Below are 26,606 nucleotides of genomic sequence, written 5' to 3'. Positions count from 1 at the left end.
GTGGGTGGGGAGTAGAAAGAAATACATTTTTGGCAGCTGAGATTTTATTGTCTATCTTGTCCCTTCCTTGCCAAAATGTCTACAGAGATTGCAAAATGCACAAGGCCCAGATTCCTCCAAGTCCTGGCAGGGTGAAGCAGTACCTGATTTGCAGAAAGGAGCAGAGACTTACAAGAAGGAATGTGGGGTTGAAAGGTGAGGAAGAGAATCATGGCTGTGCACTGCAAAACACCAAGCAAGCCTTCACCCTTTTCAGAGCTGTCATGCAGGTTTTGATTTCATTATTTATTACTCATGATCATATTTTGTAATATATTATGTAACTAAGAATATAACATGCTAAATTTTCATTCAGCTGGTACAAGACAGCCAGCACACACTGCCCAGCAGCTCCAGCCTGACCCCAGAGGTGCTGGACTTCCTTAGGGAGATTCCATTCTCTTTGATTAGAAACAGCCCCTTACAGTATTTCACACACAGACATCTCAAAGAACACTGTAAATACATTTCTGCTGCAGCCTCTGCACCTTGTAAGCCAAGGACAGATCCCCTGCACAGGAAGGGCTGGCACAGAGCTTTGCCATTGTGCTGGCTGTGCCTGCCCAAGCCTTTGCCTGGCTCTCCTGGTGTGTCCCACGTGCCAGCAGGAGCACCGCATGCCCATGGCACATGCAGGGCAGCATCACCCCCTCCCTGCTCACAGGAACATCCCTGGCCTCCAAAGACAGAAGCCAAGGGAGTACAGGTACCCACACTCTGCTGTGCTGTCAACACATGCCAGTGCTCAGGAATGTCACAAGAGCACTCAAGCATCAGGCATTTGCACCACCCTGGATTTGGGTTTTCCCTGTGGGGAAAAGCTACAGCGAAAACTTTGGAAACACCTTTGTGAAAGCAAAGAAACACAACTGACTTTGAAGCAATCTTATCCACACAGGGCTTAGCACAGCCCAGGTATTGCTGCATCTATCCCAAACCACATTCCTGGCCCACAGAGAGCACAGGCTCCATGCAGAGACCCAGGCAGGGCATCCTCTGGCACTGCCCATGCACTGGGAGCTCTCCTGGCACATGGGCTGGGTGGGGGCTCCTGCTTTGTACACACTGGGGTGTCCTCACTCCAAGAACACAACAAGGAAAGGAAAGGGACAAAAAGGCAAAAACAAAAAGCCAAGCTGAGGCAGGTCTAACCTCCTGGAGCTGGATTAAGGACTGAGAAATGCCAGGGAGCATTCCTGGCTCTCATCAGTGAGCATCAGCTGCACCCCTCATGCAGCTGGGGATGCTCCTATTCAGACATCCCCTGGCTCCTTCCCTGCCCCACAAAGGAGCCAGCAGCACCAGGGGAGAGGACAGGCACATCTGAGGGGCCCTTGTGCATCCTCCTGTCCCCATCCCAGGGGCTCAGGATGAGGGCTGGCCCCACATGCCCTTCATGATTACCTGAAACCTGGAGACTGACCCCAAGTCTGTCACGTAGAACAGAGCATTTTTACAAGGGTTAATTGGAAAGTTAAAAGCTGCTTTAGAGTAGAGGAACTGGCTCCTGCTGAAGGAGCCACAGGCTTGAGCTGGGCTGTGAAACTGCCAGCACAGAGAGGGCTGCAGGCAGAGCCAGGCCCCCCCAGCTTTCCCTGTGTGCTGAATCACCTGGAGCTGCCCAGAGATCCTCCTCTCAGGAGGAAGTGATGCTCCTCATCCTCATCCCTCTGCTGCCCACAGAAACTGGCCACAGCAGACACCCCCTGCTCCTGGCAGTTTTGCTTGAAGGAACAGGGATGGCACACTTTGGGTTGCTACAAGGAGCATGCACCTTGCAAACCACAGGGGAAAATAAAAGAGCCAGCCTGCCTTCAAACTTCTTTTTTTATGCTTCTCTTCTCCTTTGCTTTCTGATATGCTTTATACATGCATATAAACACATATACTGGCACCCAAATGTGTTAATATTGGGTAGGGTTTGTTTCAACAGCAGTGGCATTTTCCACATTCCATCCCAAAACCAGACCCATTTTCCAATCCCAAAATTATTTGTGCTGTCTTGTTAAACTGCTTCAGTTAAGGAGCAATTTAAGGATGGCTACAAGCTGCCAAGACCCTTCATTTTAAGTGGCAGATATGTCAAATGAAGACTTGCTTTTTAATAACCATAACCAGTGAGGCCCCAAGTTCTTTGAGCATCTTTCAAACTTCAGCATGTTGTAAAAATGCACCAATTTCCTTCACTCTTCCAGAAAGCAATTCCTATAAAGCACAGTCACAGCTCTGCCATCAACCCCTCTGAGGTTTCTATAGGCTTTCATAAAACAATGAACACTGGATCCTGAATAAGAATCCTCCAGAATCTGAAGCATGTTAAAGGTGAAAGCTCTGGCTGGCTACACTGAGCTCCACCACCAAGGACTGCTTCCCAAGGAAAGGTTGTAAGAACCAAGTGACCCTCTCAGACTGACTGAACCATGAGTGAAAACAAAAAGGCACCAGAGTTTGACATTAACTGGAAAATCCCAGAAGCATCAGAGTAAAGTTCACTGAACTGCAGCTGCATGTAGGGACATGGCAAAATTGGCTGCCACACCACTCTTATTCCAGAGCAAGATGTGCCTGCAGAAAATCAACCTTAATCTTTAAGATTTTCATTACCACATCCTCATGTGCCTTTTAAAAACATGTATTTTACCAATCTGAATATTTTAAGAAAACAATGGAAGCTTTTACACCACAAAGAAAATATTCCAACAACTGGTTGTGATTGCTGCTTTACAGGATTTGCTATTACTATCTACTGTTACTTTACTATCTCACTGAATTAAGGCGGGAAGTAAAGGAATTAGGGACAAAATCCACAACACAGGACCTTCCTCACAGGCCTTTTCTTCCTAGGACAGGTTTGATTAAAGGTCAGTAAAGAGACACTTGCACTGAGTGTTTGCTACGCAGACTGTAGGAGAATGTGCCACTGAGCAGAGCCTACCTGGGAAGTTACAACCCAGATTTCAAGTAACTTAAAAGCTTTTGAGTATTTCAGACTCATTGCAGAGCACTGAGCACACAGCAGGGCTGGGAAAGCATCATCAGCCCCATTCATGTGCACGAAGCATCAGCTTTCAAGGCAAGGAGAGAGCCAGCATGCTGAGATCTTAATACTTCAATTAGTTCTAGAAATCAGACACAGCTCCTACCAAGTTCTCAGGACTGAGCGTGTGGCAAAAGAGCAACAGAAGAAAGATGCAGAAGAGGCTCCAAGTCTTACCTGGTGTACACAGGACTTAGCATTCAGAAAAAACAGTTCCACTGTAGTTTTGTCCTTGAGAAAGGAAATGCTTTCAATGTAGAACCTGAAAATTAAAAAAAGAACCAAAAGCCATGAGTGACTCTCTTGAATAGGTTTCATCTTCCTCCCAAGTCATTTTATTTCCTCAGTGTTTTGTTCTCCAGCAATAAAATAGCACAGAGGAACTATGAGCTACTGCACTTAATTTCCTGCCTTTTAGGAGGGAACAAGCAGAAATCACAGCCTGACAGCACACAGGGGACAGGGACTCCTGGTTCAATAGATCCTGGGTATCTGATGACTTTTCAAATTAGATGAAAACCCTGAATGCTACAGGAGCAAAGCCCATCTCTCTCCCCTGCAGGTAAAGTCACAGCAGTGGAAAAAGCCACTCCAAACATGGTGGGGAAATCAGTCCAGCACTCTGCTGGAAGACAGGGGTGTCTGGCAGCCCTGCAGGACCACCTTGCCTCCAGGAGAGCAGAGATGTCAGTAAGAACCCTTCCCTTCACTCCAGCTCCAGATGCTCCCACTAAATGCTAGGCAGGAGACACAACTTCCTCCCAGCCAAGCACAGACCTGGGCCCCCAGTGCCTCAGCAATGCAGATCTGCCCAGTGTCCTGTCCTGGAGGGCAGGGGGGCTGGATGACCCACACAGGGCAATCAGAGCCAGAGCAATCTCTCCCACAGCCCCAGGCTGCTCTCGAGGCTCCTGACAAACTCCTCAGGCTCCATCCCCTGACTTTTGACTGATGATCATGGCATGGGTGATCTGTAGGACCTTTGAACAAGCCCCCAGCAGCAGCACAGAGCACGTGCTAGGGAGCAGAGAAGCTGGGACCTGCCACAGGTGTCAGGAATGCTTGCAGTGTTTATGCTGTGACTTCAGAAAAGTGAGACATTAAATAGTAATTGCTTTAATATTTCACATTCCTGCAGCGTGTCCCATTGAATTAATTTTAAAGCACTCTCCAGAAGGCCTCTGCAGATGATTTACCCATTTCACAGGCATGCAGCCTGGCCAAGGGGCAGCTCAGCAGCCTGCCCCACACATCTGAAAAGCTGTTCTACATTTCCATGACTCACCTTTCCCCATGAACTCTATGAGCCACAGGTATTTCCACCTTCTCTTGATCTCACCTGATGTATTTTTTTTCCCCCATAGCTTTGCTAAATTTTACTTTAAATACCCTTGAGTGTTCCTCTTCAGAAATGCAGAGCAGAGGGCAGGACCCACACTCTTCCTCCTTTCCCATCCCTCCTGCCAGACCAGCCCTTCCCAGAGTGGACCTTCCTCAGCCTGCTGAAGCCTTCCCTGCACCCTGAAGTGATTTTCCTCAGCTAATGACCTCATTTGCACTTCCAGTTTCTTTCAGCCAGGGCCAGGTGTGGCTGAATTACCCTCAGAAGCAGGACAGCTCTGGTTCTGAAGAGAGTCAGCTCCCAGTCACTCCTGTAGCAAGCAGGAAGCTGTGGGATCTATGGGTTTAGGGTGAGAGCACAGGGGGCACTGCCCCAATCCCAGCTCCATTTCCTCCATGGTACAAGCTTTACCTTCTCACACCCCCAGTACAGGTGGGGAACACTGGACCACAGAGATAAGGATGTTCAGGGCATGGCAGGCACATTTGGGAGCACCATGAAGTGCACATTCTGCTTCTACTTCCAGTGCTCAAAGTCCTCAATCTGCATCACAGAGCCCTTCAGCTGAGTGTGCCATCCAAAAACCTCTGTGACTGGATTGAGTTTATGCCAGCTGGCAGTAATTGAAATCTCAAAGGATTATCACACGTTTCCTTATTGAACAGCAAAAGTTCAGGGATGAGAAGAGATGAAGAAAAACCTGCAATCTGGAGATTGCTCCATTTCCAGTAATGCAACTGGAAACTGCAGGTTTTGAAGTGGCTTTTCTGCTGGAGTATCTATTTTCTATGGATCAGGCTGTTTCTGTAGTGCTAATTATTTCTGTATCTTCCTCCTCCTGCTCTGCATCTCACTGCCCACCTCCTTGGTTACCTGTTTTGGATCTCATGACCACAGAGTGGTCAAGCTTAAAATTCCCTTCCCAAAGTTGATCTTTCCAAGCCCACTCCTCACAGATTAACTCCTGCCCAAGTCTCTGCACACCCTGTCCTGTTGAGAACCACCTTGCAACAGAGAGGGCCAAAATGAGCAAAGAGCATAAATTCCAACCCAAAGAATGCTCAAGTTATAGGATTGCCTTCACAGCTTTCTTGGGCAGCCACAGGTTTTGGCCTCCCAGATCCTGATCATTGTAAACACAGTGAAGAGCCCATCACCCCTTCATAAATGGAGCTTTTTCTTTCTGCTAAGTGTGGAAGAGGAGCTCTGGACACCATCACACCCCAGCACGTATTGAGGCAGAACAAAGTGCCACTTGTTTGTCCCATTCCTCTGGTGACCAGTGGGGGACATGGGGAGGCACCAATGCCAACTGACCCAGCTACACAAGAGGCTCTGCTTTGGAAGTGCTTCAAATAATTGAGCACACCAGGCATAAATTTACCCAGATCTGAAAAGCAAATGAGGTCAGTCTGCTCTCACGTTCCCTCACAGACTGCAAGGAAAACAAAGACTCCAACAATATTAAGAATATGATGCTTGATCTCTTCTGCCAGCACAGCTCTGTTTCGTAGGATGTGGGGTTTTTTCAGGCCCTTAACCAGCAGAGCTTTGCCAGCAACAGCCCTAAAGTAATGCAATTACATTGGCCAAAATCATCATTTTGCCAGGGGTTTTATTCTTTCCTGGGGACTGGTTAAGCCATGAGCAAAACAGCCATCAGCAATCCCTTTAAAGTACAGACAGCTCTTAGGTAAACAGAAAAAAAAAAGTAAGTAAAATTGTTTGAATAAAGTGTATTGAAATTTAGCACACTCAAAGAAAAGTCAGGCAAAGAAGATAATTAAAATATGAGGTTTTAAACAAAAAACAAAACCCAGATCCACCATAGGAATCATGTCCTAATAAGAGTTTAAAAAGTAGCAGGTTCCAACCTACTTTATATCATAGTTACATACAAAAGAAAGCAGCACTTAGCCAGGGCCTAATCTCCTTCTAAAAATAACACATTGCTTTGACATTTATTTCCTTTATCAAATCTGTAATCAGCTCCTTTAAACAAAACCCCTTGGTGACAAATAAACCCAAGTGGTAATGTTTGCTTGGTGGAAACAATTACTCACCTAACGGCAAAGTACAAAGTTGCTGGCCCTGGTTTCTTGGGCAAGTCATGGTCCAGGACACGGTGATCCAGCTGCAGCCAGACACTCTGCCCTCTATGGAAACAGGTTGGGGAGAAGGTTAAAAACTGGGATGGAAAACACAGAAATTGGTTCTTTTCGGTGCCCCCAGCTACTCCAAGTGTTACTTTAAAAAGGTCAAGCCTCAGCTCCAAGGCAAGCAAACATCTCATCGAATTATTTCCTTTTTTTTACCTAACCCTTAACCCTGCAAGGCTGAGCCATGGGTGCCCTCCAGAGGCCAACACTCCCTCCAAGCACCCAGCCCTGTGCATACACCAAGGCAGGCCCTGGAATCCCACTGGAGTTTCTGGGGAAGCCAAGAGCTTTCAGATAATCCCCTGGCAGCCCTTTAAACCTCACCGCGACTCGGTGCCAGCAACCAAAACCATCCAGAAGAATTTCATGGCAGCTCTTCTGGGGGAAAAAAACCAAGCCAAGTACAAACAGTATCCTCAAGGGATTTAGGGAAGAGCTGGGGGAAGTATTTTCCAACAAGTGAAAGGACAAAGATGTGGCAAAAACATTCCAGGGATAGCCCAAGATGTGAGAGGCTGGTAAAAATAACAGAGTGCTGGGGTCAGGGCCCCAGAGGGAGCAGCTCCACGGGCTCCAGGGTGTCCCCAGGGCCACTCCTGCTCCTGCAAGTGGGATGTTGCCTCAGAGGGTGGCCCCAAACACGGCTCTGATGGGATCTGTAGGTGGAGGCTTCCATCCAGGGCTGCATAAAAAGTGGCAATGGAGAGCAGCAGGAAGCAATGTTATTCCCATTAGACAAGAGGGTTATTTAGGGGCTGTTTCAGTGCACAGCTCCACGTCCCCACTGCCCTGAGCACCTCTGCTCCAGCTTTTCGGGGGAGCTGAAGGAAACTCCTCTGGAGAGGCTGGCTCTGCAGGCAGCAGGTGTGGGGAAGCATTTCAGTGCCCTGCTGAGAGATGAGCCTGAGCACCAGGTGAGACTGCAGCTCATGAACCCAACTGACTCTGGGTTAATGCCATGGAACATCTCCCACAGCACCACAGCCAGGCTCAGAGAGAGAAGAGTGGTTCCTGGGCAGGACTGACCTCACAGCTCACTCTGCTCGGGAAATCCGGGGTTAAAAGGCTCAAAAATATATTTGAGATTCAGGTGCAAAGCAATTCATTTTGGAAATAAACGCAAAACCTTTTTGTTGTTACTAAAAGTGCAGAGGAGGAAAGCTGAGGGTGTTCACATGGGAAATTATCACTGAATCAGTTTGTTCACTGTGTGAGACAAATATGAAATGTGAAATCATCAGGAAAATATTTTACAAGGATTGTCTGGTTTGGGCCCAGAAGATATTTTCCAAATATTTTCTATTTTGTGCCTTCCTTTCTCCCCAGCCAAGCAGCACAAGCACAAGGTAGGAAATTCTTTCTTCTTTGAAAGAAAAAGTAATTTTTCCATCATGCCAAGCTGCCACAGTATCAGAGGTAAGGTTTTACATAGCAATAATGACACAGCTGCTTAAATAAATAAACACACTCACGTGTCATCGATAAATGTTATCCCAAAATATTCCTTTTCTTTCAGGTTGAAGTGTGAGGCCACCAGATCCAGCAACTCCCGAGACAAAAGTTTGGGCTGTTGAAAAAATAAAAATTATTTTATTCCTTTCAGTCCAGGCTTTTAATAAAAAATAAAATTTTTCCTGTACAAATACTGACATTTGAGTGCACATGGCCATGCTAAAACCCTGTTGTGCAAGTGAATAGAGAAGTGATGTATCAGACTCAGGGTGTCTCAGTGGAGCTGTGTGGGATGTGTGGAGCATGGAGAGGCAATTCTGTGCTTAATCCATGACATTAAGCTGAAGGGCACAGACTGAGTGCTGCTTTCCTCTTTCTGGGGGAGAAGGCAGCATCCAGGCTTTCCGGCACTTATGGCAGGAAGGATTTTTCAATTAAGAAAACCTCGTGTAGTGGAGGATCTCATGCTTTGAGTTCTGTTATGGGACAAAAAACGTCCTCAAAACCACAGAGTTTTCTTGCCATCTAAATGGCAAAAAGCACCACCACAAGGGGTGTGTTTAATATCCCGTATGGATTTTGGTGAAAGCAAAAAGTGAATGCAGAACTGATGGCAGGGAAATCCTTCAGCTAATCCAGGTGTCAGGAGAAGCACATTGCCTCAGCAAACCTATTCCACTCTCTGAGTTTTTCTAGTACAACCTGTCTTCAACCCTCACTTCAGCCCCCAAAAGAAAACAAGCAGAGAAACCTGGCCCTGGCTGCCAGTGCCCAGAGAGCGAGGTCAGTACCTGAACCAGCAGCTCCAAGTTCCTGTCATCGAGGAGATGCACCTGGCAGTGCCGGCCCTCGGTCATCTGCAAAGACAGCAGCACAGCCCTGTCAGCAAGGGCAGCATTCCTGGCTTGCACCAGAGCATGTGAGGCTTGGGGACAAGGGCAGGGTGAAGCAAGTGTCTGATTTTGATGGATAAGGGAATTGACTCCATACCCAAGCTGAGAGTCCTTCTCCAAGGACTCCATCTGGGAGCTGCATCAGCACTCGCAGTTCCTGTCAACTTCATGCTGGAATTAAGGGTGCTTAGCAGCACTCAGGATCAGATTAAAAAACCCATAAATGCTGTGAGAATTAAATGTGAGGATGAACAAGCCTGGCCAGTGCCAGAGCCTTGGGCTTTTGCTCCAGTGAGGAAGAAATGACAGGGACCCAGGAAACAGAGATCCATCCAACCCTCCCTGCAGATGGGTCAGCCCAGATCTGGCCCATTGACCTGTCTCTAGAACACATGGAGTAACATTTTCACTTGAGCAGCTATTGAAAGTCATCATCTCCATGGGATTCTTACATAGGAGCTACATACATCACGAAGGTGCCTGAACTGCATCACAAAGAATGGGATGAGCTTTGCAACCTCTGATGCTGTATCTGAGCCACCTCTTTCATGTCACATTTGTCTCCTGCAAACTAAGTCTCTCTTCCTCTCCTTAGCAGGCGAGCAATTCAGAAATAGCTGCCCATTATGCCCTTTTAGTATCTGCCCTTTGAAATCTAATACATTTCAATGAAAGCTTTTACATTATTTAATATCTGTTCTAATTCTGGGCCTTTCAGCACCTCCAGTGAGGACCAGCTTTGCAACACTCTCCGGGTGAGAGCTGGTGAAGGAAACCTGGCTTTCATATTTGTTCTCCCAGCCTCAAAGCAACTCATTTTCCTGACAGCACAAGCTTCCAGCTGACTATAAATTGTGAGCTGTGAGCAGAGGCCGGGGGTGTTTGCTTAGACAGCGGCTCCCAGAGGGATTAAACAGCAACACACAATGGTTTCCCCTTTCACATCCCTCTGGCTCCACAGGGACAGGGACAAGGACAGGGCTGAGCTGTGGTGCCATCAGCCCCTCTCATCACCTCCTGCCCCTGTGCATGCTGCACACCCGAGCTTGCAGAGACTTAAAACCAAACAATTTCTGGGTGATGACAGTGGAACCGCAGAGAGCTCGCAGCTCTGCCCCCGTTTGCACAGCCGGGGCTGCCGAGACACAGCGGCCTCTGTCCCCAGGCAGCCCCGTGCCCCCAGCTCCCACACCAACACAGCTCCATTGTCCCACTCATGGAGCTCATTGGGACCAGAAGCCGAGAGGGAGTGCCCTCCTGAGGAGCTCTGCAGGCAGGTCAGAGATGAGCATCTGCAGGCACAACTCCCTGAAGTGTCCTGGAAAACTGGGCTGCAGCAGCTTTGGGCACTGCTGAGCATCACACTGCCCACCAAAACAGCAACACCGGTACAAGGACTGTCTAGAGGAACAGAAGGACAGAAATACCTTCCTTTGCCTGTCTTACTGCTATGAACACGAGTTTGTGCAGAGGTGCCAGATGAGCAGTGCCACACGGTGAGCAGCAGCTCAGAGCCCAAGGCTGCTCCACCCCGGAGCCAGCAGTGATCTCCCAGCTGCATCCCCTGGTGCTGCTCCCTGCAGAGCATCATCCCCCAGGCCCTGCACTCCCAGCAAGGTACCACCTCCAGCAATTCATCCCTTGGGTCTGGAAGCAGAGCTGCACCACCCCAACTCCAGCTTGCAGCACGCTCCCTGAGATTGCCCTGCTGCCCAAACACAGCACCCAGAGCCCTTAAACCCATTGTGATCCACTCCCAGCTCCATTTGTTCCCCAGAGCTGAAGGGCTGCCATGGCAGGCTTGTAACTAAGTTGCCCATTACCATCAATTAATCATTTCATCAGCACACCCTTCAAGGTGCAGCAGATTTCTGGCTCTGACACACTGTTACCAATCTGCCCCTGTTGGGAAGTGTCGGATCCAATACTGTTTTTAAATCATTCCCCATCTGCTGCTCTGAGATAGCATGAGGGTTTCCATCATTTAATTGTGAGCTGCTTCAGTTTTCACCCAGTGAAATCACATCAATCACTTCTAACTGTTTTAATTGCCTCAGTTATCTCTTGTTAAGTAAAAAAGGTTTCTGTTGGAGCAAACACATCCACAAAGCCTCGTGCTGAGGAGAAAGAAAAGTATCTGGAAGGATTAAAATGTAAAATAAATACCAAGCATCATCTGTGCTTCAATTCAGCTATCCAAGGTAACTGCAAAGCACCTCAAAAGTAAATAAAACACATAACAGCCCTGAAGATAGGCAAGATCCCTGATTTTATTGATGAGACAACAGAAGGAAACAGTTTAGAAGTCTCATTTACAAATATACACACAGAAAACATTTAAAACCTGAGGCACCAGGAATCTTTCCTCAGAAATCACATCCACTTCCCAGAGTGCTGGAAAGCTCAGTCAAGAAGCTGCAGAGGATGCTGAAGTGCCCAGTGACAGAGCACTCACTGTGAAATGCCTTTGCTGTGACAAACCTGGCAGCCCCCACCTGCACCCCCAGAGCTCTGTGGCCACGGGCTCGTGTCACCCCAGGAACACTTGGGGACATAAGCACAGAGCCACAGGATGGTGATGTCCAGAGCCATGAGATGCCTGGGGTTGTAGCTCCAAGAAGAGCTGCTTGCACCCCCCCCCCAGCCCATTCCTGAACACCTGAGGGCCACATTCCTGCAGGATGAGACACAGGGATACTCACTGTGTGCCACCACAGCCTGCTCAAGGAGCACAGATCTGCTGGTGTGACCATCAGCCCTGCATCTGCAGGCTCCAAGCCCCAAACAAAGCCTGGACCGAGCCCTTCTCCTCCTGCACAGCCAAAGCCTCAGCCCCAGCACCCTGGTTCCTGCAGCTGTGCAGGAGCTCACTCCAAGCATCCCCACCCCATTCCTGATGGGGCAGAGAGCACAACACTTGGCTCACCCTGTCCTTGCAATCAGAAGAAAATCACTCCAAATGGCGACCACAGGGAAGCACGAGCCCATCCCACACCAGGAATGCCACCCACCAGAGAGGCCATCTCCAGGAGACAGCTCTGTCCTCACATCCAGCTGCCTCCCTGTGCACACAGGGCTCTGAGCTACAGGGCAGCACTCACATTTCACAACCCTTTCTGTACAGGAGATAGAACCAACAGCTCTGGAAGCTGTGGCAGCTGCAGGCTCACCTCACAGGCTCTGGAGTGTCAATCCCCAGGTGTGACATGACTGTGGCACAGCAATGCTCCAGCACAGTCACAGGTACCAATAACCTGGGCCCATCCTCTTGCCTGAAGAAAAGCTAGAGAGCTTCATGAAGAGGCTTCCAGCACTTTCATCCATGGATTTTGGCCAGGAAAAGGCGCCTCCAGCTCGGCAGCTGGAGACTCTGAGCTCCTGGAGCCACAGCAGCAAAGGACTCCTGTTTAACTCCCCCAATGACACTGGTGGGACTTATTTGATTTATTCCCCACAGCACATCCACTTGCAGGTCTGTTTCCTCAGGCTGTGGGAAGGGACTTGTGCTGTGTCCCAACTCCCAGGGCACCAGGCTCCTCAAAAACCCAAAGCCCTGGAGCCCTCACTAATACATATTCTTTCATCTTTAATTCAGGACACCCTGCTAATCTGAACAATATAATTGATTTTCTATGTGTTGGACCAATCCAGCATGAGATGAGCACAGCTGTCTGCCTCAGTCAAGAGCTGCTGTGAACAGTCTTGAGATATTTATACACACACACATCTGTTTTCAGCTTATTCTCATTGATTTGGCATTGTCTGTACAAATGAACAATTTTTGCAACATGGCCCCAAATTGGTCATCTTAGCAGTTATTTTTAAAAGCCTGCTAATATTTGAGCTATTATCCAGTAAAAGAAGTAGCAACATAAAATTTGTGAAGCATCTCTGTCTCATCTCATTCCCAACAGGAAATTAGGAGAGAGACATTACACAGCCCTATTTTTGGCAAAACCATACTGAGAGACTGGGAAACAACAAAAATCCAGCATTCCAAATTCACTGGAATTTTCTGTACACAAGTAAGCAGCAAAATCTCAAAAACTGAGACAACTGAAAGGAGACAAACACTTTCTACTGTAGAAATACATCAAAATACTGCAGCTCTCCTAATTTACAGGCTGTCAGCAAGAATCTGATTCACCCAAATCTTCAGCAAAAAAAAGGCAGATAATGAAGGGAAACAAACAATTCTCAGAATATTCATGTGTGGAAATTAAAGCATATGGTGAGATTGTAGCTCTACATAGAAAATTAGCATTATCATAAAGGTTTCATTAGCTGGGAGGAAACAACATGTTGTCCTCCCTTTTTGTCACCAAAAAATATGACAAATTCTCCACCTAAATTCATCAAAGCAGATTTTCTAAAACATCCATCCTTAAAAAGAAAATCAGCAGAGAAGGCAGAGAAAAAAAAAAACCTACTTCTTGGCTACTTAGACCAATTCCCTACAATATCCTAAGCCTGAATGTTTATTTGGGAAAAAAGCACATGCAGGATATTTATGCTATTTCTCTTGGACAGAAACATCCTCCTTATGCAAAGCTGGTTGTTACATGCAATATTTTTAGACATCCATGTGTGTCATCCCGTTAGGGAAAAAATAAGAAAAAAGAGTAATTAGACAGGGTGTAAACAGGAAATCTCAAAAAAACCCCCAAAAACACCCTTAAGCCAAAAAAAAAAAAAAAAAAAAAAAGCTGTCAGAATAACACATCTCCTGAAGGGAAGCTCAGGAATGGAGAATTATGAAGGGTCTGGGTCAGGAGCAAACCCCAATGTGCTGTATTCCCTCCAGGAGAGATTGCTCCCTGCCAGAACTGGGCAAGTTACAAAGAAGTCACTTGGCCTATCTGCCACTGACTTCTATTTTTAAGCCTTTTTTTGTTTTAAGGTCTAGAGAAAGAAAATAAAGAAGAAAAACTAAAGAAAAGGAGCCAACAAAAGCCAAACCCTACAAACTCTCTGGCCAAAGAAGAGAGGATTACACGTAAGCTGCACATAATTAGGACAGAACTGGGAGCTGTGTCTGCCAGTGACAGGCTCAGAGCCCTGCCCTGCATCCCAGCTGCTCTCCCTGGGGATGGGCCTGGTTTGGGCTCAGCAGCCCAGGTGTGCACACACAGTGAGTGCAACCTGCCAGAGACAGACACCTAAATACCCATCAGCAGAGCTTCAAAACCACCCACACCCAGCCAGGCTTCACATCTCTAATGCTCTGAATTCCATGAGAAGTCTTTTGGACTCTCCCCCCAGTTCTGCTCTTTCCTTCCTCCCCACATAAACCCCTTTGTTCAGGCCTGGGTGCTCCTGGAAACATCCCAGGGTGACACCAGGAATTGGGCCCCAGGTGCACTGAACTGTGCATGTTATTTCCCTGAGCTCCTGGCAGGGTAGCTGTGTGAAATTAAACTTCACTGGCAGATGAATAGCTCCAAAAGATATTTTATAGGCAGGAAAAAAATCACCTGATGCATCCAGTGATGAGAGAGAAAGGGGAACTATTTTCACTACATAAATGGTCAGCACACAGCCTTAAACCTGCAGATGGAAAAGGGAGAAATTGGACTATGGCACATCATTAGTACATAGATTATAAAAGCTGGCTCATTTATTCCTGAAACAGGCACACCACAGTGGCTCAGGCAGTCAGAGCACTGAAGAAAATAATACAGATAACAAAAAGCAAAATTCCCTCTCCCAGAAGGCAATGCTGTCCCTTTGCACAGTGACTTCACAAAGCCTGTGCCATGAGGGCATCCCAAAATGCTTCCATCCTGCTTTTGGCAGTGGCACAGAGGCAGCAGCTCTGCTTTCCAGGTGCACAAGCCTACACCTGGATCTTTAAAGGATTTCATGTCCAAATCCCTACCTGAGCTGCACTTAACCACCCATTAAAGCATCACCAGTAATTTCTTGTAAAGGTTCTGGTTTTTTTAACCCAAACTTCTCCTCTGTAACTCATAAACCTGTAAGAGATTTCAAAGCTTTATACTGAAGCCCCCACACTTGAGGTTTTCATTGGCATTGAGGTGGGTTTTTTCCTTTGGTTCTGAAGGCATTTAGGATCAGCTCCTCAGATCAGCACTGCTTCACTGACTTTGGTACAACCAGCCAGCTTCTGTCTGGCCCTGAACGTGCACAGCCTGATCAAAATGTCAGATCACATGCAAGAATGTCTTGCCATAAGGAGCTGCCCCAGCCAGGCACATCTCAGGAAAATAAAAACCCTTTGCCTGTCCTCCTGGAAGGAAGGGGCCTGCATGCAGCTGGGGGGAAGAGGGAAAAAGTTATAATGGTTGGAATGACCTCAGAGTTTCCTGGTGTGTCTATTGGGAGAGCAAAGCTTCATCATGTTCCAGCACTTGGAGTCACTCAGAGCTTGAAGGAATAAGCAAGAAAATAACAGACAGAAGTTGGGGGCTATACCAGCATTGCCGTGGAAGCTTTTTAAGCAATCTGCACAGATCTCCCAAAACACCCTGATGCACATTCTGGGGAGCCTGTCTGCAGCCCACAGGTCTGCCCTGAGCAGTGTGGGTGCCACCACTCAGCGTCCCATGGTGGGAGGTGCTCAGGGTGGAACTGATGGATGAGGATTGGAAATGCTCCACTCTCCCACGAGTGAAGATCTGAGCAAGGGAAGCACTGCCCCAAGCCACTGGCACATCCCACCCCACTGAGTGCCTCTCCACCAGCCCCAGAGCAGGGCAGTGCCCCTCTGGACTCACTGATGCCTCCTGCATGCCCAGTGGGTCAGCCCTGGCTCCAAAACCTCGAGTTTCCGCAGCCTCTGCTCCCATCAGCCAGTGGGTTCCTGCCACAGCACCACAGTCTGGCTCACACAGACACAATAAAGCTGCAGTGATCCCTTCCAGGGCAGTGGCAGGGCTCCCACCAGCTTTATGGGGGCAGACTGTGTCTCCAGACATACTGCCTCTCCTTGCTAATCTTCAAGTCATAAAGAAGCCTTTGGCTGAAGTCCTGTCTCCAGTGTAGTCAATTAATTTTGCCATTAATTTTAGTAGGGTCAAGGTTTTGCCTTAAATCATTTGTTATCTCACCATTAACCTTTAACAGAAGCCAGTATCTGCTTAATGCTAAATAGCCAGTGATGCTCCACAGTGGCTGGCCACATCTTTCATGCTCTGTGCTCTGGCAAACCATCCTGTAGGACCAACCAGGTGACTCCAGGTGCCACCCCCATCCCTCCCAAGGGCCTCAGAGGCCACCTGGGCTCTGCACACTCATCAGGTGTTTTCCCACAGCACTCAGGGACTGTGCAGAGCCATTGCCAGGCCTCGGGATATTCTCTTTCTCAGGACCAGCCAGGCAGGAACAGACACTTTAAACCATAAGTGAATGACAGGCACAGGGATGTTTTAAGATGACAGGCCAGAGAAAAGTGCAAGCTTTGCACTTTGAAGCCCCTTTGATGATGCTCTACATGGAAGTGTTGGCTCTGCTGAAGTTTGGCAAGGAGCTGGAGATAAAGCAGTGCCTGGAACAGGGGGCTCAGAGGCTGCCTGGGTTGCATGGCACCTTCCTAAAATAGCCATGAGAGCTGGAGATAGGGTGAAAAAACTGGCTCCTGCAGAGCATCAACTGACTTGCATGTAAGCCCCACCAGCTGAGCCAGTGAAAAAGTCTGGCACAGGAACAGCCCAAGTGCTCTCCCTCACTGCAGGCACTGGGGCTATGTGCCAACAGACTCTCCATGCAACCCTCCATTCCCCATTTATTCTATTATTCCTCATTGCAGGGGATGGCAGATCTTTGATTCACTCCATTGATGGCTTGCACAGGATGACAGGCACAGTCTCTTGGGGTTATTAGGAAGATCCCACTCACCAGAGCAGGTTGTGGGGCTCTAAATCTCATCCTCCTCTCCCAAAATCCTCAGAAATAATGATGAGCATGCTGTAATAAGACCTCCAAAACGGAACAAAACCAAAGAACAGCGATAAATTAAAATCCAGGAAACCAATTAATTCAATCTTCCTCAAAATGATAAATCCAGCAACCCAGCCAGGAGTTAAAGCCCGTTGCCAAGAGCAAAATATAAGCAGCAGAACTGCAGCTTCATGCTCCCAACCAGGAGTGTGCAGTGTAAAAAATTCACCCCTCTCCTCCCCATGAGGAAACCTTGCAGTGTGGCTGCCTTTCCTGATGGCTTTTTCCTGTTCTTGCCTTTGCTCCATCCCACGTGGGGGTGCAGGGGCTGCTCACTGTGCACCAGCACAGGATGAAAGCACTCGAGTGCAGGAGGCAGAGGGAAGAGCTGCTGCTAAACTCTGGCTCTGCAGACTCTCCAGCTGCCAAGCAGCACCCAGGCAGAATTTCACCTCTCCAGGCACTGCCCAAGGCCACAGGATCTCCCTGGCAGTGTTATCACAGATGCTGCTGAGTCCCTCTGACAGAGGGGAGAGGTTGGCTGCTGTCCTCTTGAAGGATCAGCACCTTTATGGCAGGAGAATTCTCTTTAAAGGTGCCTCAAGCTGAAAACTTGAACAGGTCATGTCATTCCAGGGGTGCTGACATTCCATTCCTGCCACTCTGCACTGTATTTAAAGCCACAGTGAGAAAAGAACAGGCAGGCAACTCTGCACTAATGCTATTAAAAAACCTATCTGGAAAATTAATAGGAAACAATCAGTAGAAATCTGCCACAAATATCAAGTCAATGAAATCCAACATCTGCTTTCCTTGGCAGCACACAGCCTGTAAATTGGTGTCTGCTGGAGACACACTTATCACCAGCAGGGCTGAGACACTGCAGGCAGGTCATTACTGCACACAGCCCACTGGGGTGGTTTGTTCCAGTGCAACCTCCTGGGAATTCAGGGGAAAAAAGTCTCCTGTGGGATCAGAGTGCTTTGCTGCTGCTACCTGACACAACACAGGCAGGGGCTGCCCATGAGGGAGCAGCATCCCCTGTCCCTGAGTAAGCAGTGCCCAGGGAGGGGCAGGAGCAGCCACCTGCCCTCCTGTGGCCTGTCCTGACCTGTGCTCCTCAGCCAGGAGGCAAAGCAGTTAAGCTCCAGCTTCTCTGCTTAAGTCTCCACAACAGGAATCTCAGGGTTTATTCTGTGCAGAGCTTCTGGTAACTCCTGAGTTTTACCTCACTCCAGAAGCCATCCCTGACCCACTCGAACAAACTCAGCTTCGCCTTTTACAGGAACAGTTACAGAAGATCAAAACATACCCTTAGAGAAGAGCAGCTTCACATCCCTGGAGACCCACACCCTGCCCTTGATGTCTTTTTGCCTCTCCCCAGCCCTGAAGCTCTCCCCCATTTCTGATGGCTTTTCACAGGATGCTCCTCTGTCCCCTCCAGCACCTCCCTGCTACCCCTGAGTTGGGTTTTTCAGGGAAGGCTCCCAAAGCAGGAGAAGCCTGATGCATGAACAACATGCAGAACAAGCCCTGACCAAATAACTACCATCCCCTCCAGGCACCATCTCATCCTCTAAAATCATCTGGAATCTCTTCTTCTCCTGCCCCATCCAGGTCCCAGCACCCAGCAACCCCCCCTTGGACTTTTCCAGCCACTCAACCCCTCAGGAAACCCAGATGCCAGCCTTGGACTGACATCAGGTAAGGAGGAGATGAAAAATAATTTAAAAAGAAGGCTAAAGCACAAGTCCTTGAAATCTGCAACTCTTTAAAAAAAGTTGCAGAGAGCAAATAAATAAAGCAAGAGAAGTCACAATAGTGGGTATGGGCTGGAGCAGGCAGCAAAGCAGTGTTTCTGTGGAGGCAAGGAGCCAACATTGCCAGTGCCAGCAGCTTGCCAGGCACGCAGAGGGCTGATCCAGATGGTTCCACATTTCACTTTTAAAGCAAAACAAGTGCCTTGGATCAAAGGCTCTTTCTCAGCAACCGTTACCCCCAGCTCTGTGTGCACTGCTGCATCTCCAGGCCACCTCTTCCCAAGGGTTTTTTTAGGGGGTGAGAGAGGAGGGGACCTTATGAGGAGATATTTAACAGTTGCATGCTGAAAGGAGTTACTGTACCAGGCACCGACCGCCTTTTCTCGGGACTCATGAATCTGTGCTTTGTTCAGGTTAAATCATATCTCAGGGCAGCCCAGAAGGGTAATCTCTGAAAAGAGGTTTCTCTCTAACCAGAAGTTAGAGATCTTTGCTCCAGCTGCAGCAAAGTTACCAGAATCCAGCTTGGATTTAGCCCTTTGCTGAAGTAGCCAAGGCAGCATTTACAACAAAGACAGGAAAAAGCAGCTGTAAATGCTGGGATAAACAAACAGCCCCTTATCTCCTCAATGGAGTGCAAAAGACGCAAAGAAATTTTTATGGACTGATCCTCCAGGGCAAAGAGAAGAGCAAGCAGAAAGGTTTCAACCTACCCCACCCCAAACTTTCTCTGCTCTGTGCTGTTTCCTGGCTCTCCAGAGCTCCCAGCTCCAAGCACGATGTTTAACTCAGGACACACTGCAGGAGCACTAAATAACGTTATCTGTCACTGCTAAGCATCAGAAATTAAAACACAGCCTCTTACCTCCACATTGCACAGCCTGCTGGTTTAAATGGACCTGAGAACCCCAAGGAGTGCTCCCAGTGTGCAGGCACTAAGCCTTCATGCTTTCTGCACATCTGAGCTGGGGGGAGAAGGGAGACACGATCCCGGACTCCTTCCGTTGCCATACAGTCTGAAGGAAGTGACCTTACTGCTTGTTGCTTTGATTACAGATTCAGAAACAAAAGCCCTTCCAGAGTGAGTCAGGGGACACAAGGGGTTGAAATGGGATTGTTAAAAATGGGAAAGCACTACAATTGTGGGCTGGTTGTTGGGTTTTTTTTGTTGTTTTTTTTTCCTGTCTGTGATATTAACCCCTTTATTATAAAACAAAACTGAATGAACAAGCAGGAGTCACTGACCAAAGGCACAGCACAGGTGCCAGTCCTGGGGCAGAGAGACACCCTGGTGTGGGATCATGGTCCCTGTGTCACAGAGTGCCCCATGCTGGCAGCTCTGTGCTTATTGGGAATTGCCATCACCCCTCCCAGCTCCTCCACCCCACACCCTCCTCCTATCCGGGGACAGGAGGGGCCTTTGTGCAAAAACTTGGCACTAAAACTTCAAGCCACCCCCAGTCTGAACCCCTTGGAGCAAGGCTGAGCCCTGTGGCAGCAGGGAGCAACCCATCTGAAGGGATACAGGGACAGAGATAACCAGAGCTTTCTGCTCAGCCACCCTCACCCCATACATCAAGTGATACCTGCACTGTCCCCCCTGCAAGGCACCCCCGGGTACAGCACTGCACTGGACTGCCCAAACTGCTCCCCAAAGCACGGGTCTGCTGCTCTGACCTGGCTGCTGCACTCTGGGGAGGGCACTGAGAGCATGCACATCATGGCTGTGATGGCCATCTCACAGCCTTGGCCATCAATGTGAACTTGCTCCTGCTCCCCAGGGGTGCACTTTGCTGCTGGCAGAGGGGTAAATCACCCACCTGCTGTTCTGCTGCTCCTCTGCAGGCTGTTCTCTGGGTGCCAAACCCTGAGCCCTGCTTTGATTCCCTCCCCACAGGCACATCAACCCACCAGGCTGCACGAACTGTGGAACTGTGTCAGGCAGGGCACAGGTGTCACACAGGCACTGACACAGCTCTCCTCAAAGAAAACTCAAACAACTGACTCTGCTTTCACTGAAAATGGAAAAATCAGAACAACAACGAGCTGTGCGCCCAAATCCAGGAAGCCGCAGCTTCCAGAGTTCCAAGCTGACCTCAGGTACACAAGAGGCAGAAAATCTCAAATTTACACATGCAGTTACTTCAAAAATCTGAATGCTCTTACTCAGTTATGTATGCTCTCAACTGAGCAGTCAGAGGACAAACTATGAAAATTCTCCCAATCCAATTTTGAAAATCCTGAGATCTATTTCATTTTTTTTCTACTGAAGTTAGACACCTGGAACAAACTACCTTGCTTTTCCCAGAATGAAAGCAGGTCAAACTTGGGACAGCAACACCTCAGAGATGTGGCTCCCTCTTCTCAGAGGTCCTGAGGCCCCTTGGCCCTGCTGCAGCCCCCCAGACAGGAGGCTCTGTGCCCAGTGCTTGAGGCCAAGAACAGGCTCCATGAGGCTGCAGAGCACTGGCCAAGGACAGAGCCTTCCCAACAATGCTGGGAGAGCATTCTCTCACATTCTCCCTAAGTAACATCCATCCAGACACCTCCAGGGGGCAGCTACCCCAGACACCAGCATGCAGTGAGGTGCCAGAGGTGTCTCACCCTCCTTGTTTAATTCAGAAGAACCAGCTTTGATCAAATAACCACCCCTTCAATAGCTGCAGACAAAAGAGTTGTCTTTTTTCCCAAAGTTACTTTGTAAAAGCCAACATTCTCATAGTCATGAGACTACAAAAGCTTTCCACTCTATGCTCAATATCACAGGTTTCATGAAAAAACCATAAGCTGGCCCCACATCAGGCAGGAGGGTGCCAGGTCAGGTCCAGCCAGCTGGTCCAGACTGCACCAGCAACCTAAGACAGTCCTGGGAGGGGATTTCAGAGCAACCAACTTGCATTTGTCTCCAAAACAGACTCCAAAGCCCCAAAAATAAGAATGGAAAATAGACAGTGAGTCATGTTTCCTTAGAGACATGATGGGAAGGTTACCTGGGTGGTGCCAGCTTCTGCCCTGCTGGGATAACCACAATGACAGGAATAGCTGGAGGAGGGAGAGCACAGCTCCTGGGAGCATCTGTGGCCTCCAAACACACACAGAGCAGGGCTGCATAATTCAGCTGTACAGAGAACTTACTTTAACTGAGAAAAAATAAAGTTTAAAAGAAATACAGCACACCTGTAAGAGGCAGGAAGCTGCTGGAGTTGAGCAAGGGAACTTCTGCAACTCTGAGGCACAAAATGAGCTGGGTTTGGGGACAGCAGTGCCACAGCCCTTCAGTGAAGGGTGACCCTACAGGGAATGCAGCACACCCCAGCCCCCCCAGCAAGGTGAACAGATGCACTGAGCTTGAGATGAGAGAGGAATTACTGCCACTTTCACTATGGCTTAACAAATACCACCCTGCTCCAAAGCTCACACCCTCTGCCCAGCCCACATCCCCCTGCCCAGAAACCACTGGCCCAAGCAAAGGTGGAGCCAGGATGCTGAGGAAGCAGCACAGCACCAGCAGTACCATGGGTGGAGGTGCAGTGACTTCTCCAGCCCCATCCCCAGCTCTGCTGGCACCACAGCCCTGGGGCCAGCAGGGAGATGCACACTGGGGCACCCATCCCCAGGGCAGCACCCACCCCACATCAGCTGGAAAAGCAAGAGAAACATCACAGCCTTAATCCTAGCATTGCCTGGACTGTCAAAGATGACTTTTAATGGCTAAATCCAGCACATTCAAACTTTTCTCAGCTTCTTGATGACACTTGTTCTCCCCATCTCCTTCCCCAACACACCACTGCTGCATGTTTAAATGAATGACAGATCAATTAGTGGGGAAAAGTGTACATGTGTATTTATGTGTGGGAGGGTATTTAAGCTAATATATTCCAGCACTGATAGCTTTATCCTCTTTGCAGTCTCTGAGAATGAACTGGCCTCCATCTGTACAGAAGATTAGTAGAATTACTAATCACTAATTATGACTCAGAGGTTTTAAGAGCAATGCAGACTGTACAAGGGGTGGCCTGATTTTCAGAAAATGAGGGGACAAAGATAGCACAGGGTTATTTTAAGCACATGGACAGTCCATGCAAGATCACAAAGTGCTGCCAGCTAAAGGGGTGACAGAGAGACAACCACTCAGGAGGATGAAAATGAAGCTTGTGCCTGCACGTGCCTGAAACACCACTTCTAATTTACCTTTCCATACAGCTTGTGTCCAGTCAGAGCAAGCTGGCCAGCCTCTCTGCAAGGGCCAGAATGGAGATTTATCCAAGCAAGCTCATACAGTGACACCTTTGTGCAGGAGTTGCTGCCTCTGAGAAGCGGCCCCAGCGACATTCGAAATCCAACGTTCTCTGTGAGCTGCGTCACATCCAGGGGGAAAATATTTATACAGACCCAAGTGCTTTGTGAATAGAAGGCACTGTTTGAAACTGGCACCATCACACCCCAAAGGAAATGAGATGAAGTTCACAGTCTGGTTGTGAAGTTTGTCAGTGAGGGAAGAGGGAGAAGCCATAAAAAAGAAATGATATTTTTGTTTGAATCAGCTCTCCCGAACAGAAAACGCTGTATCATGAGCTCAGATGGAAATGGATCTGGCAGAGAGCTCTGGAAAGCTGCTGTTGGGAGTGTGCAGAGCCAAGTTTAACTCTAAGCTGTCAGGAGGCAGCGCCCCAAGGTCCCAGCCATGGGGACACCTCCCTGTGCCAGCTTTGGACACGATGGGAGCTCTGCAGGTGGCATAGGAGCAGCATCACTGCATTAGATCAGAGCCCTTCAAAAAGAAAAACAGCTGGATGGATGAAAGCAGCCAGAGCAAAGCTTTTCCAGGGTAACCAGTAATCCCCAGTGCACAAGGTGAAATCTTTGAAGGAACACAGACATATATTCAGTGTCCTCTAAAAAGGTTTTCAAGCTCCCTTTGAAAAGCCCTGACCTGCAAGAACACCTTGAGATGCTTGTGCTGAGCATCACTCCTGGGGTCTGTCTGGTGTGGAACAAAGTCCTGCCCTGACAACACAGCCCCAGCTTTGTGCTCTCCCTCACCACACTCCAGCACTGCTTTTCATCATGGTGAAAAGAGAAGGGAAAAAAAGGCATCTCAATTTGTTGTCAGCACTTTTCATAATGGAAAGTTAAGGTGTGGCAGCAGAGGAAGCATGGTGCTCACTGTCCAAACCAACTACGTTAGCACTGGAGGAAACACAAGGCAGCCACTTCCTCTCCCACCCCAGGTACCACGGGCCAGACACACGGACAAAGCTGATTTCTTGTGCTTCATCAGCAACATTTCTCACTTCATGCAGAGGAAATGACCTTTCAGAGGTTAAAAAGCACTTTGTCCAAAAGACCCATATGAAAAGTTCACACTGTTATGCTGTAATTTATCAGGTAATTACCAGTGCAATTGGCAATTTCAGTTACTCCTAAACTGCTTAATCACAGAGATGCTCCCATATCTGGCTGGATATCCAGCAGATCAATCTCAATGTGCCATTGTATTCTGCAGGGAGTTTGGAAACAGTTTTCCCATTTTTTTTTACCACTTTGTGTGGAGCAGACTGACTGACACACATTCAACCCTGACCCTAAACCTTTCACTTGACCAGTTTTTAATTTATAAGAGTTAGCTGCATCATTAAATAGACTTTGATGCCATGTCCCATTCCTGCTTACCCACACTGAGGAATCACTGTGTTGTGGGATGTACTGGTGGCAAGTGGCAATGGTATCTCAGGAAAACTTTGTGTCAGTACCCCAATAAATACCAGGCCAGAGGTAATGTAGGTAACTAAATACAGGATAAATGTTGATTCTAGAAGTCTTTGGCCTTGCAGCTGCTCATTAACCTCATTTATATAAAAATTTCACTTTGTTTTACTGCCCTATAATTAAATCTAAGACAGGTGGCCTATAAACCCAGCATGTGGAGGGTCCTGCAGAAAGCTTTCTTTGGGAATAGCATCAGGACACCTAGAAATGCCATGTTGTCCCATCTCAGGCATCAGGAGGGGCTCTGGGAAGACCCCCTAAAGCCACAGCACTATGTGCCAGAGCTCCACAACCAAATACAGCCCTCAGTCCTTTCTCTGGTAGGAAAAGGGAACCCTTGAGTAAAGGTTTCTATGCCAAATTCTCATCCAGGAATTTTCCCTAACAGCCCCAATAATTCATACTGACTTGCTGCTGTTAGAAAAACAACCTGTGCCAGCTTTTCCATCAGCTGTCTCTGGAAATCTCTTATTTCTAGGACAGGCTTGAAATGCTCCCTGCCATGGACAAGACAATGTTCCCTGGCACAGAAGCCAAGGGCTCAGAGAATCAACTCTCACACTGGGCAGCCTCTCCCCCCCTGAGGGTTTGGGGTTATTTCAGAGTGAAACGGGAAACCCCAGCAGTGCTTTGGCTCACAACCTCCTGCAGATGAAAGGGCTCTGGGCAAGCAGGACATCTCTTCTCTCCTGGCAGGTGGGACAGATGATGGGAAGCATCCTGGAGCAAGGATCAGCTTGGGGAAGTGCCTGGGCTGGGTTTGAGGTCCTTGCGCCCAGGTGAAACCTTGGAAAAGGTTTCCCACATACACATGCCAGAAACACAAAGGCTAAGGGGAAGGTGACTGACAAAGGCTGGTTTGTGCTTGTTGGGGTGGGTTTTAGTTGTGCTTAAAGCTGCTAAGGCAGGTAAGGGCTTTATGCTGGCAGAGAGGATTTGAGCCTGCCCCGTGACCACCTCTGCACCTGCCAGCTCCCAAACACAGCTGGGCCCCTGCTCAGACACACAGAGGTGTTTGTGGCTTCTCTGTGCTGCAGCTCGGGCTCAGCTCTCCCACCAGGCTACCAAGTAGTTTGTGTTTTAAAAAGACTAAAAATCCCCCTCACCACAATAGCCCATGTGCCACCCCAAGGAGAAGGAATCCTACTTGCTTTCCTTTCTCCACAAAAATGTACTGGTGATTAGATAGAGACTTGCTGGCAGCATCCAACTCACACAAAAAGAGCCACTGGCCCACAAAATGTGACTCCCAAATACTGCTCAAAGCAAACTGAGGCTTCCAGGGCTGATCAGCAGCACAAGTGCCTGTCACCTCACCCTGCCCTGCTCATCCCTTGCATGCAGCTCAGTGCACTGAGCTCTGCCTGGTGTCCTGGTCTGTCACATCATGCACAGTCCAGGGAACCCTCAGGGAACCCTCAGAGAGGGGAAAAGCCCATGTTTAGCCACAAAAACCTCTGTATGAAACCCGTGGTATTTTTCACATCTGGAGTATGAATGCAAAAGAGCCACAGAAATGTGAGTGTAGTCCACGAAGCCAAGGTGGGAAATGTTTAAGCACCTGTCCAGGAGTTAATTTCAATAGGAACACAGGGCTAAAAGGTGCTTTCATGTGGCTGCAATAACTACAGGACTTCTGGGGAAAAAAATCTGAGAGGACAAACAGCATCCCTGTCAGGTAGGAGTGCTGCTATACCCTTTCCACAAAGAACAGGGGAACAGAGGAGAACAATTTGCTCAAGACAATGCAGGATCTGTGATAATGATGAGACACAAAATCATACACCCAAGATTAGAGCCCTGTCCCACAGACACTGCAACATCCACTTCCTCAGAGAAACAACCCCATGGAGTGCTCTGCACTGCCCAGAGAGGCTCAGAGTTCCTCCCTGTAAGCAGGGGTAACCCAGCCACTGCCTCTAGCTGTTTCTATAGCCTGAAGTGCTCAAAAAATTAAGAAAACCAATTTGATTCCTGCAAGGCTCTGATATCTGAGTAGCTGGGTGACCTTTAACGCTGTGTGCTCAGTCCTGCACTCACTGGACTCAGCCAGAGGCTTGAGCAGCTGAGAGCCAAGACTTCAGCACAAGAAGCAAAGTGTTACACAACCCAAAAAGGAAGGGCTGCAGGGCATTCCTTCAGCCATCTCACTTTAATACACCCCAAATTACCACTGGCAAATTCCTGATGTTAAAATGTGAGAGTTGCTTTGCTCCTGCCAGGTTTCACCTCCCAGGGAAGACTCTCAGAGCAGCA

General features: G+C 48.4%; 1 protein-coding gene across 2 annotated transcripts in view; it reads right to left on the bottom strand.

The window, feature by feature from the left end:
* The window catches only part of FRMD4B (FERM domain containing 4B), a 126,339-nt gene that overhangs the window by 50,068 nt on the left and 49,665 nt on the right, over window positions 1–26,606 (bottom strand). For both annotated transcript variants that reach the window (XM_071439362.1, XM_071439361.1), the window contains exons 2-5: window positions 8,821–8,886; window positions 8,050–8,144; window positions 6,482–6,574; window positions 3,254–3,338 (exon numbers count right to left, since the gene is read on the bottom strand). In XM_071439362.1, the coding sequence (XP_071295463.1) occupies window positions 3,254–3,338; window positions 6,482–6,574; window positions 8,050–8,144; window positions 8,821–8,886 (339 nt within the window). The remainder of the gene's footprint in view (window positions 1–3,253; window positions 3,339–6,481; window positions 6,575–8,049; window positions 8,145–8,820; window positions 8,887–26,606) is intronic.

The sequence above is a fragment of the Agelaius tricolor genome, unplaced genomic scaffold, assembly GCF_023055355.1.
Source record: "Agelaius tricolor isolate 1412-34295 unplaced genomic scaffold, bAgeTri1.0.p SCAF_14, whole genome shotgun sequence".
Taxonomy (NCBI): Eukaryota; Metazoa; Chordata; class Aves; order Passeriformes; family Icteridae; genus Agelaius; species Agelaius tricolor.
Note: the sequence above shows the minus strand (reverse complement) of the source record. Positions and strands in the feature narration are given on the sequence as shown.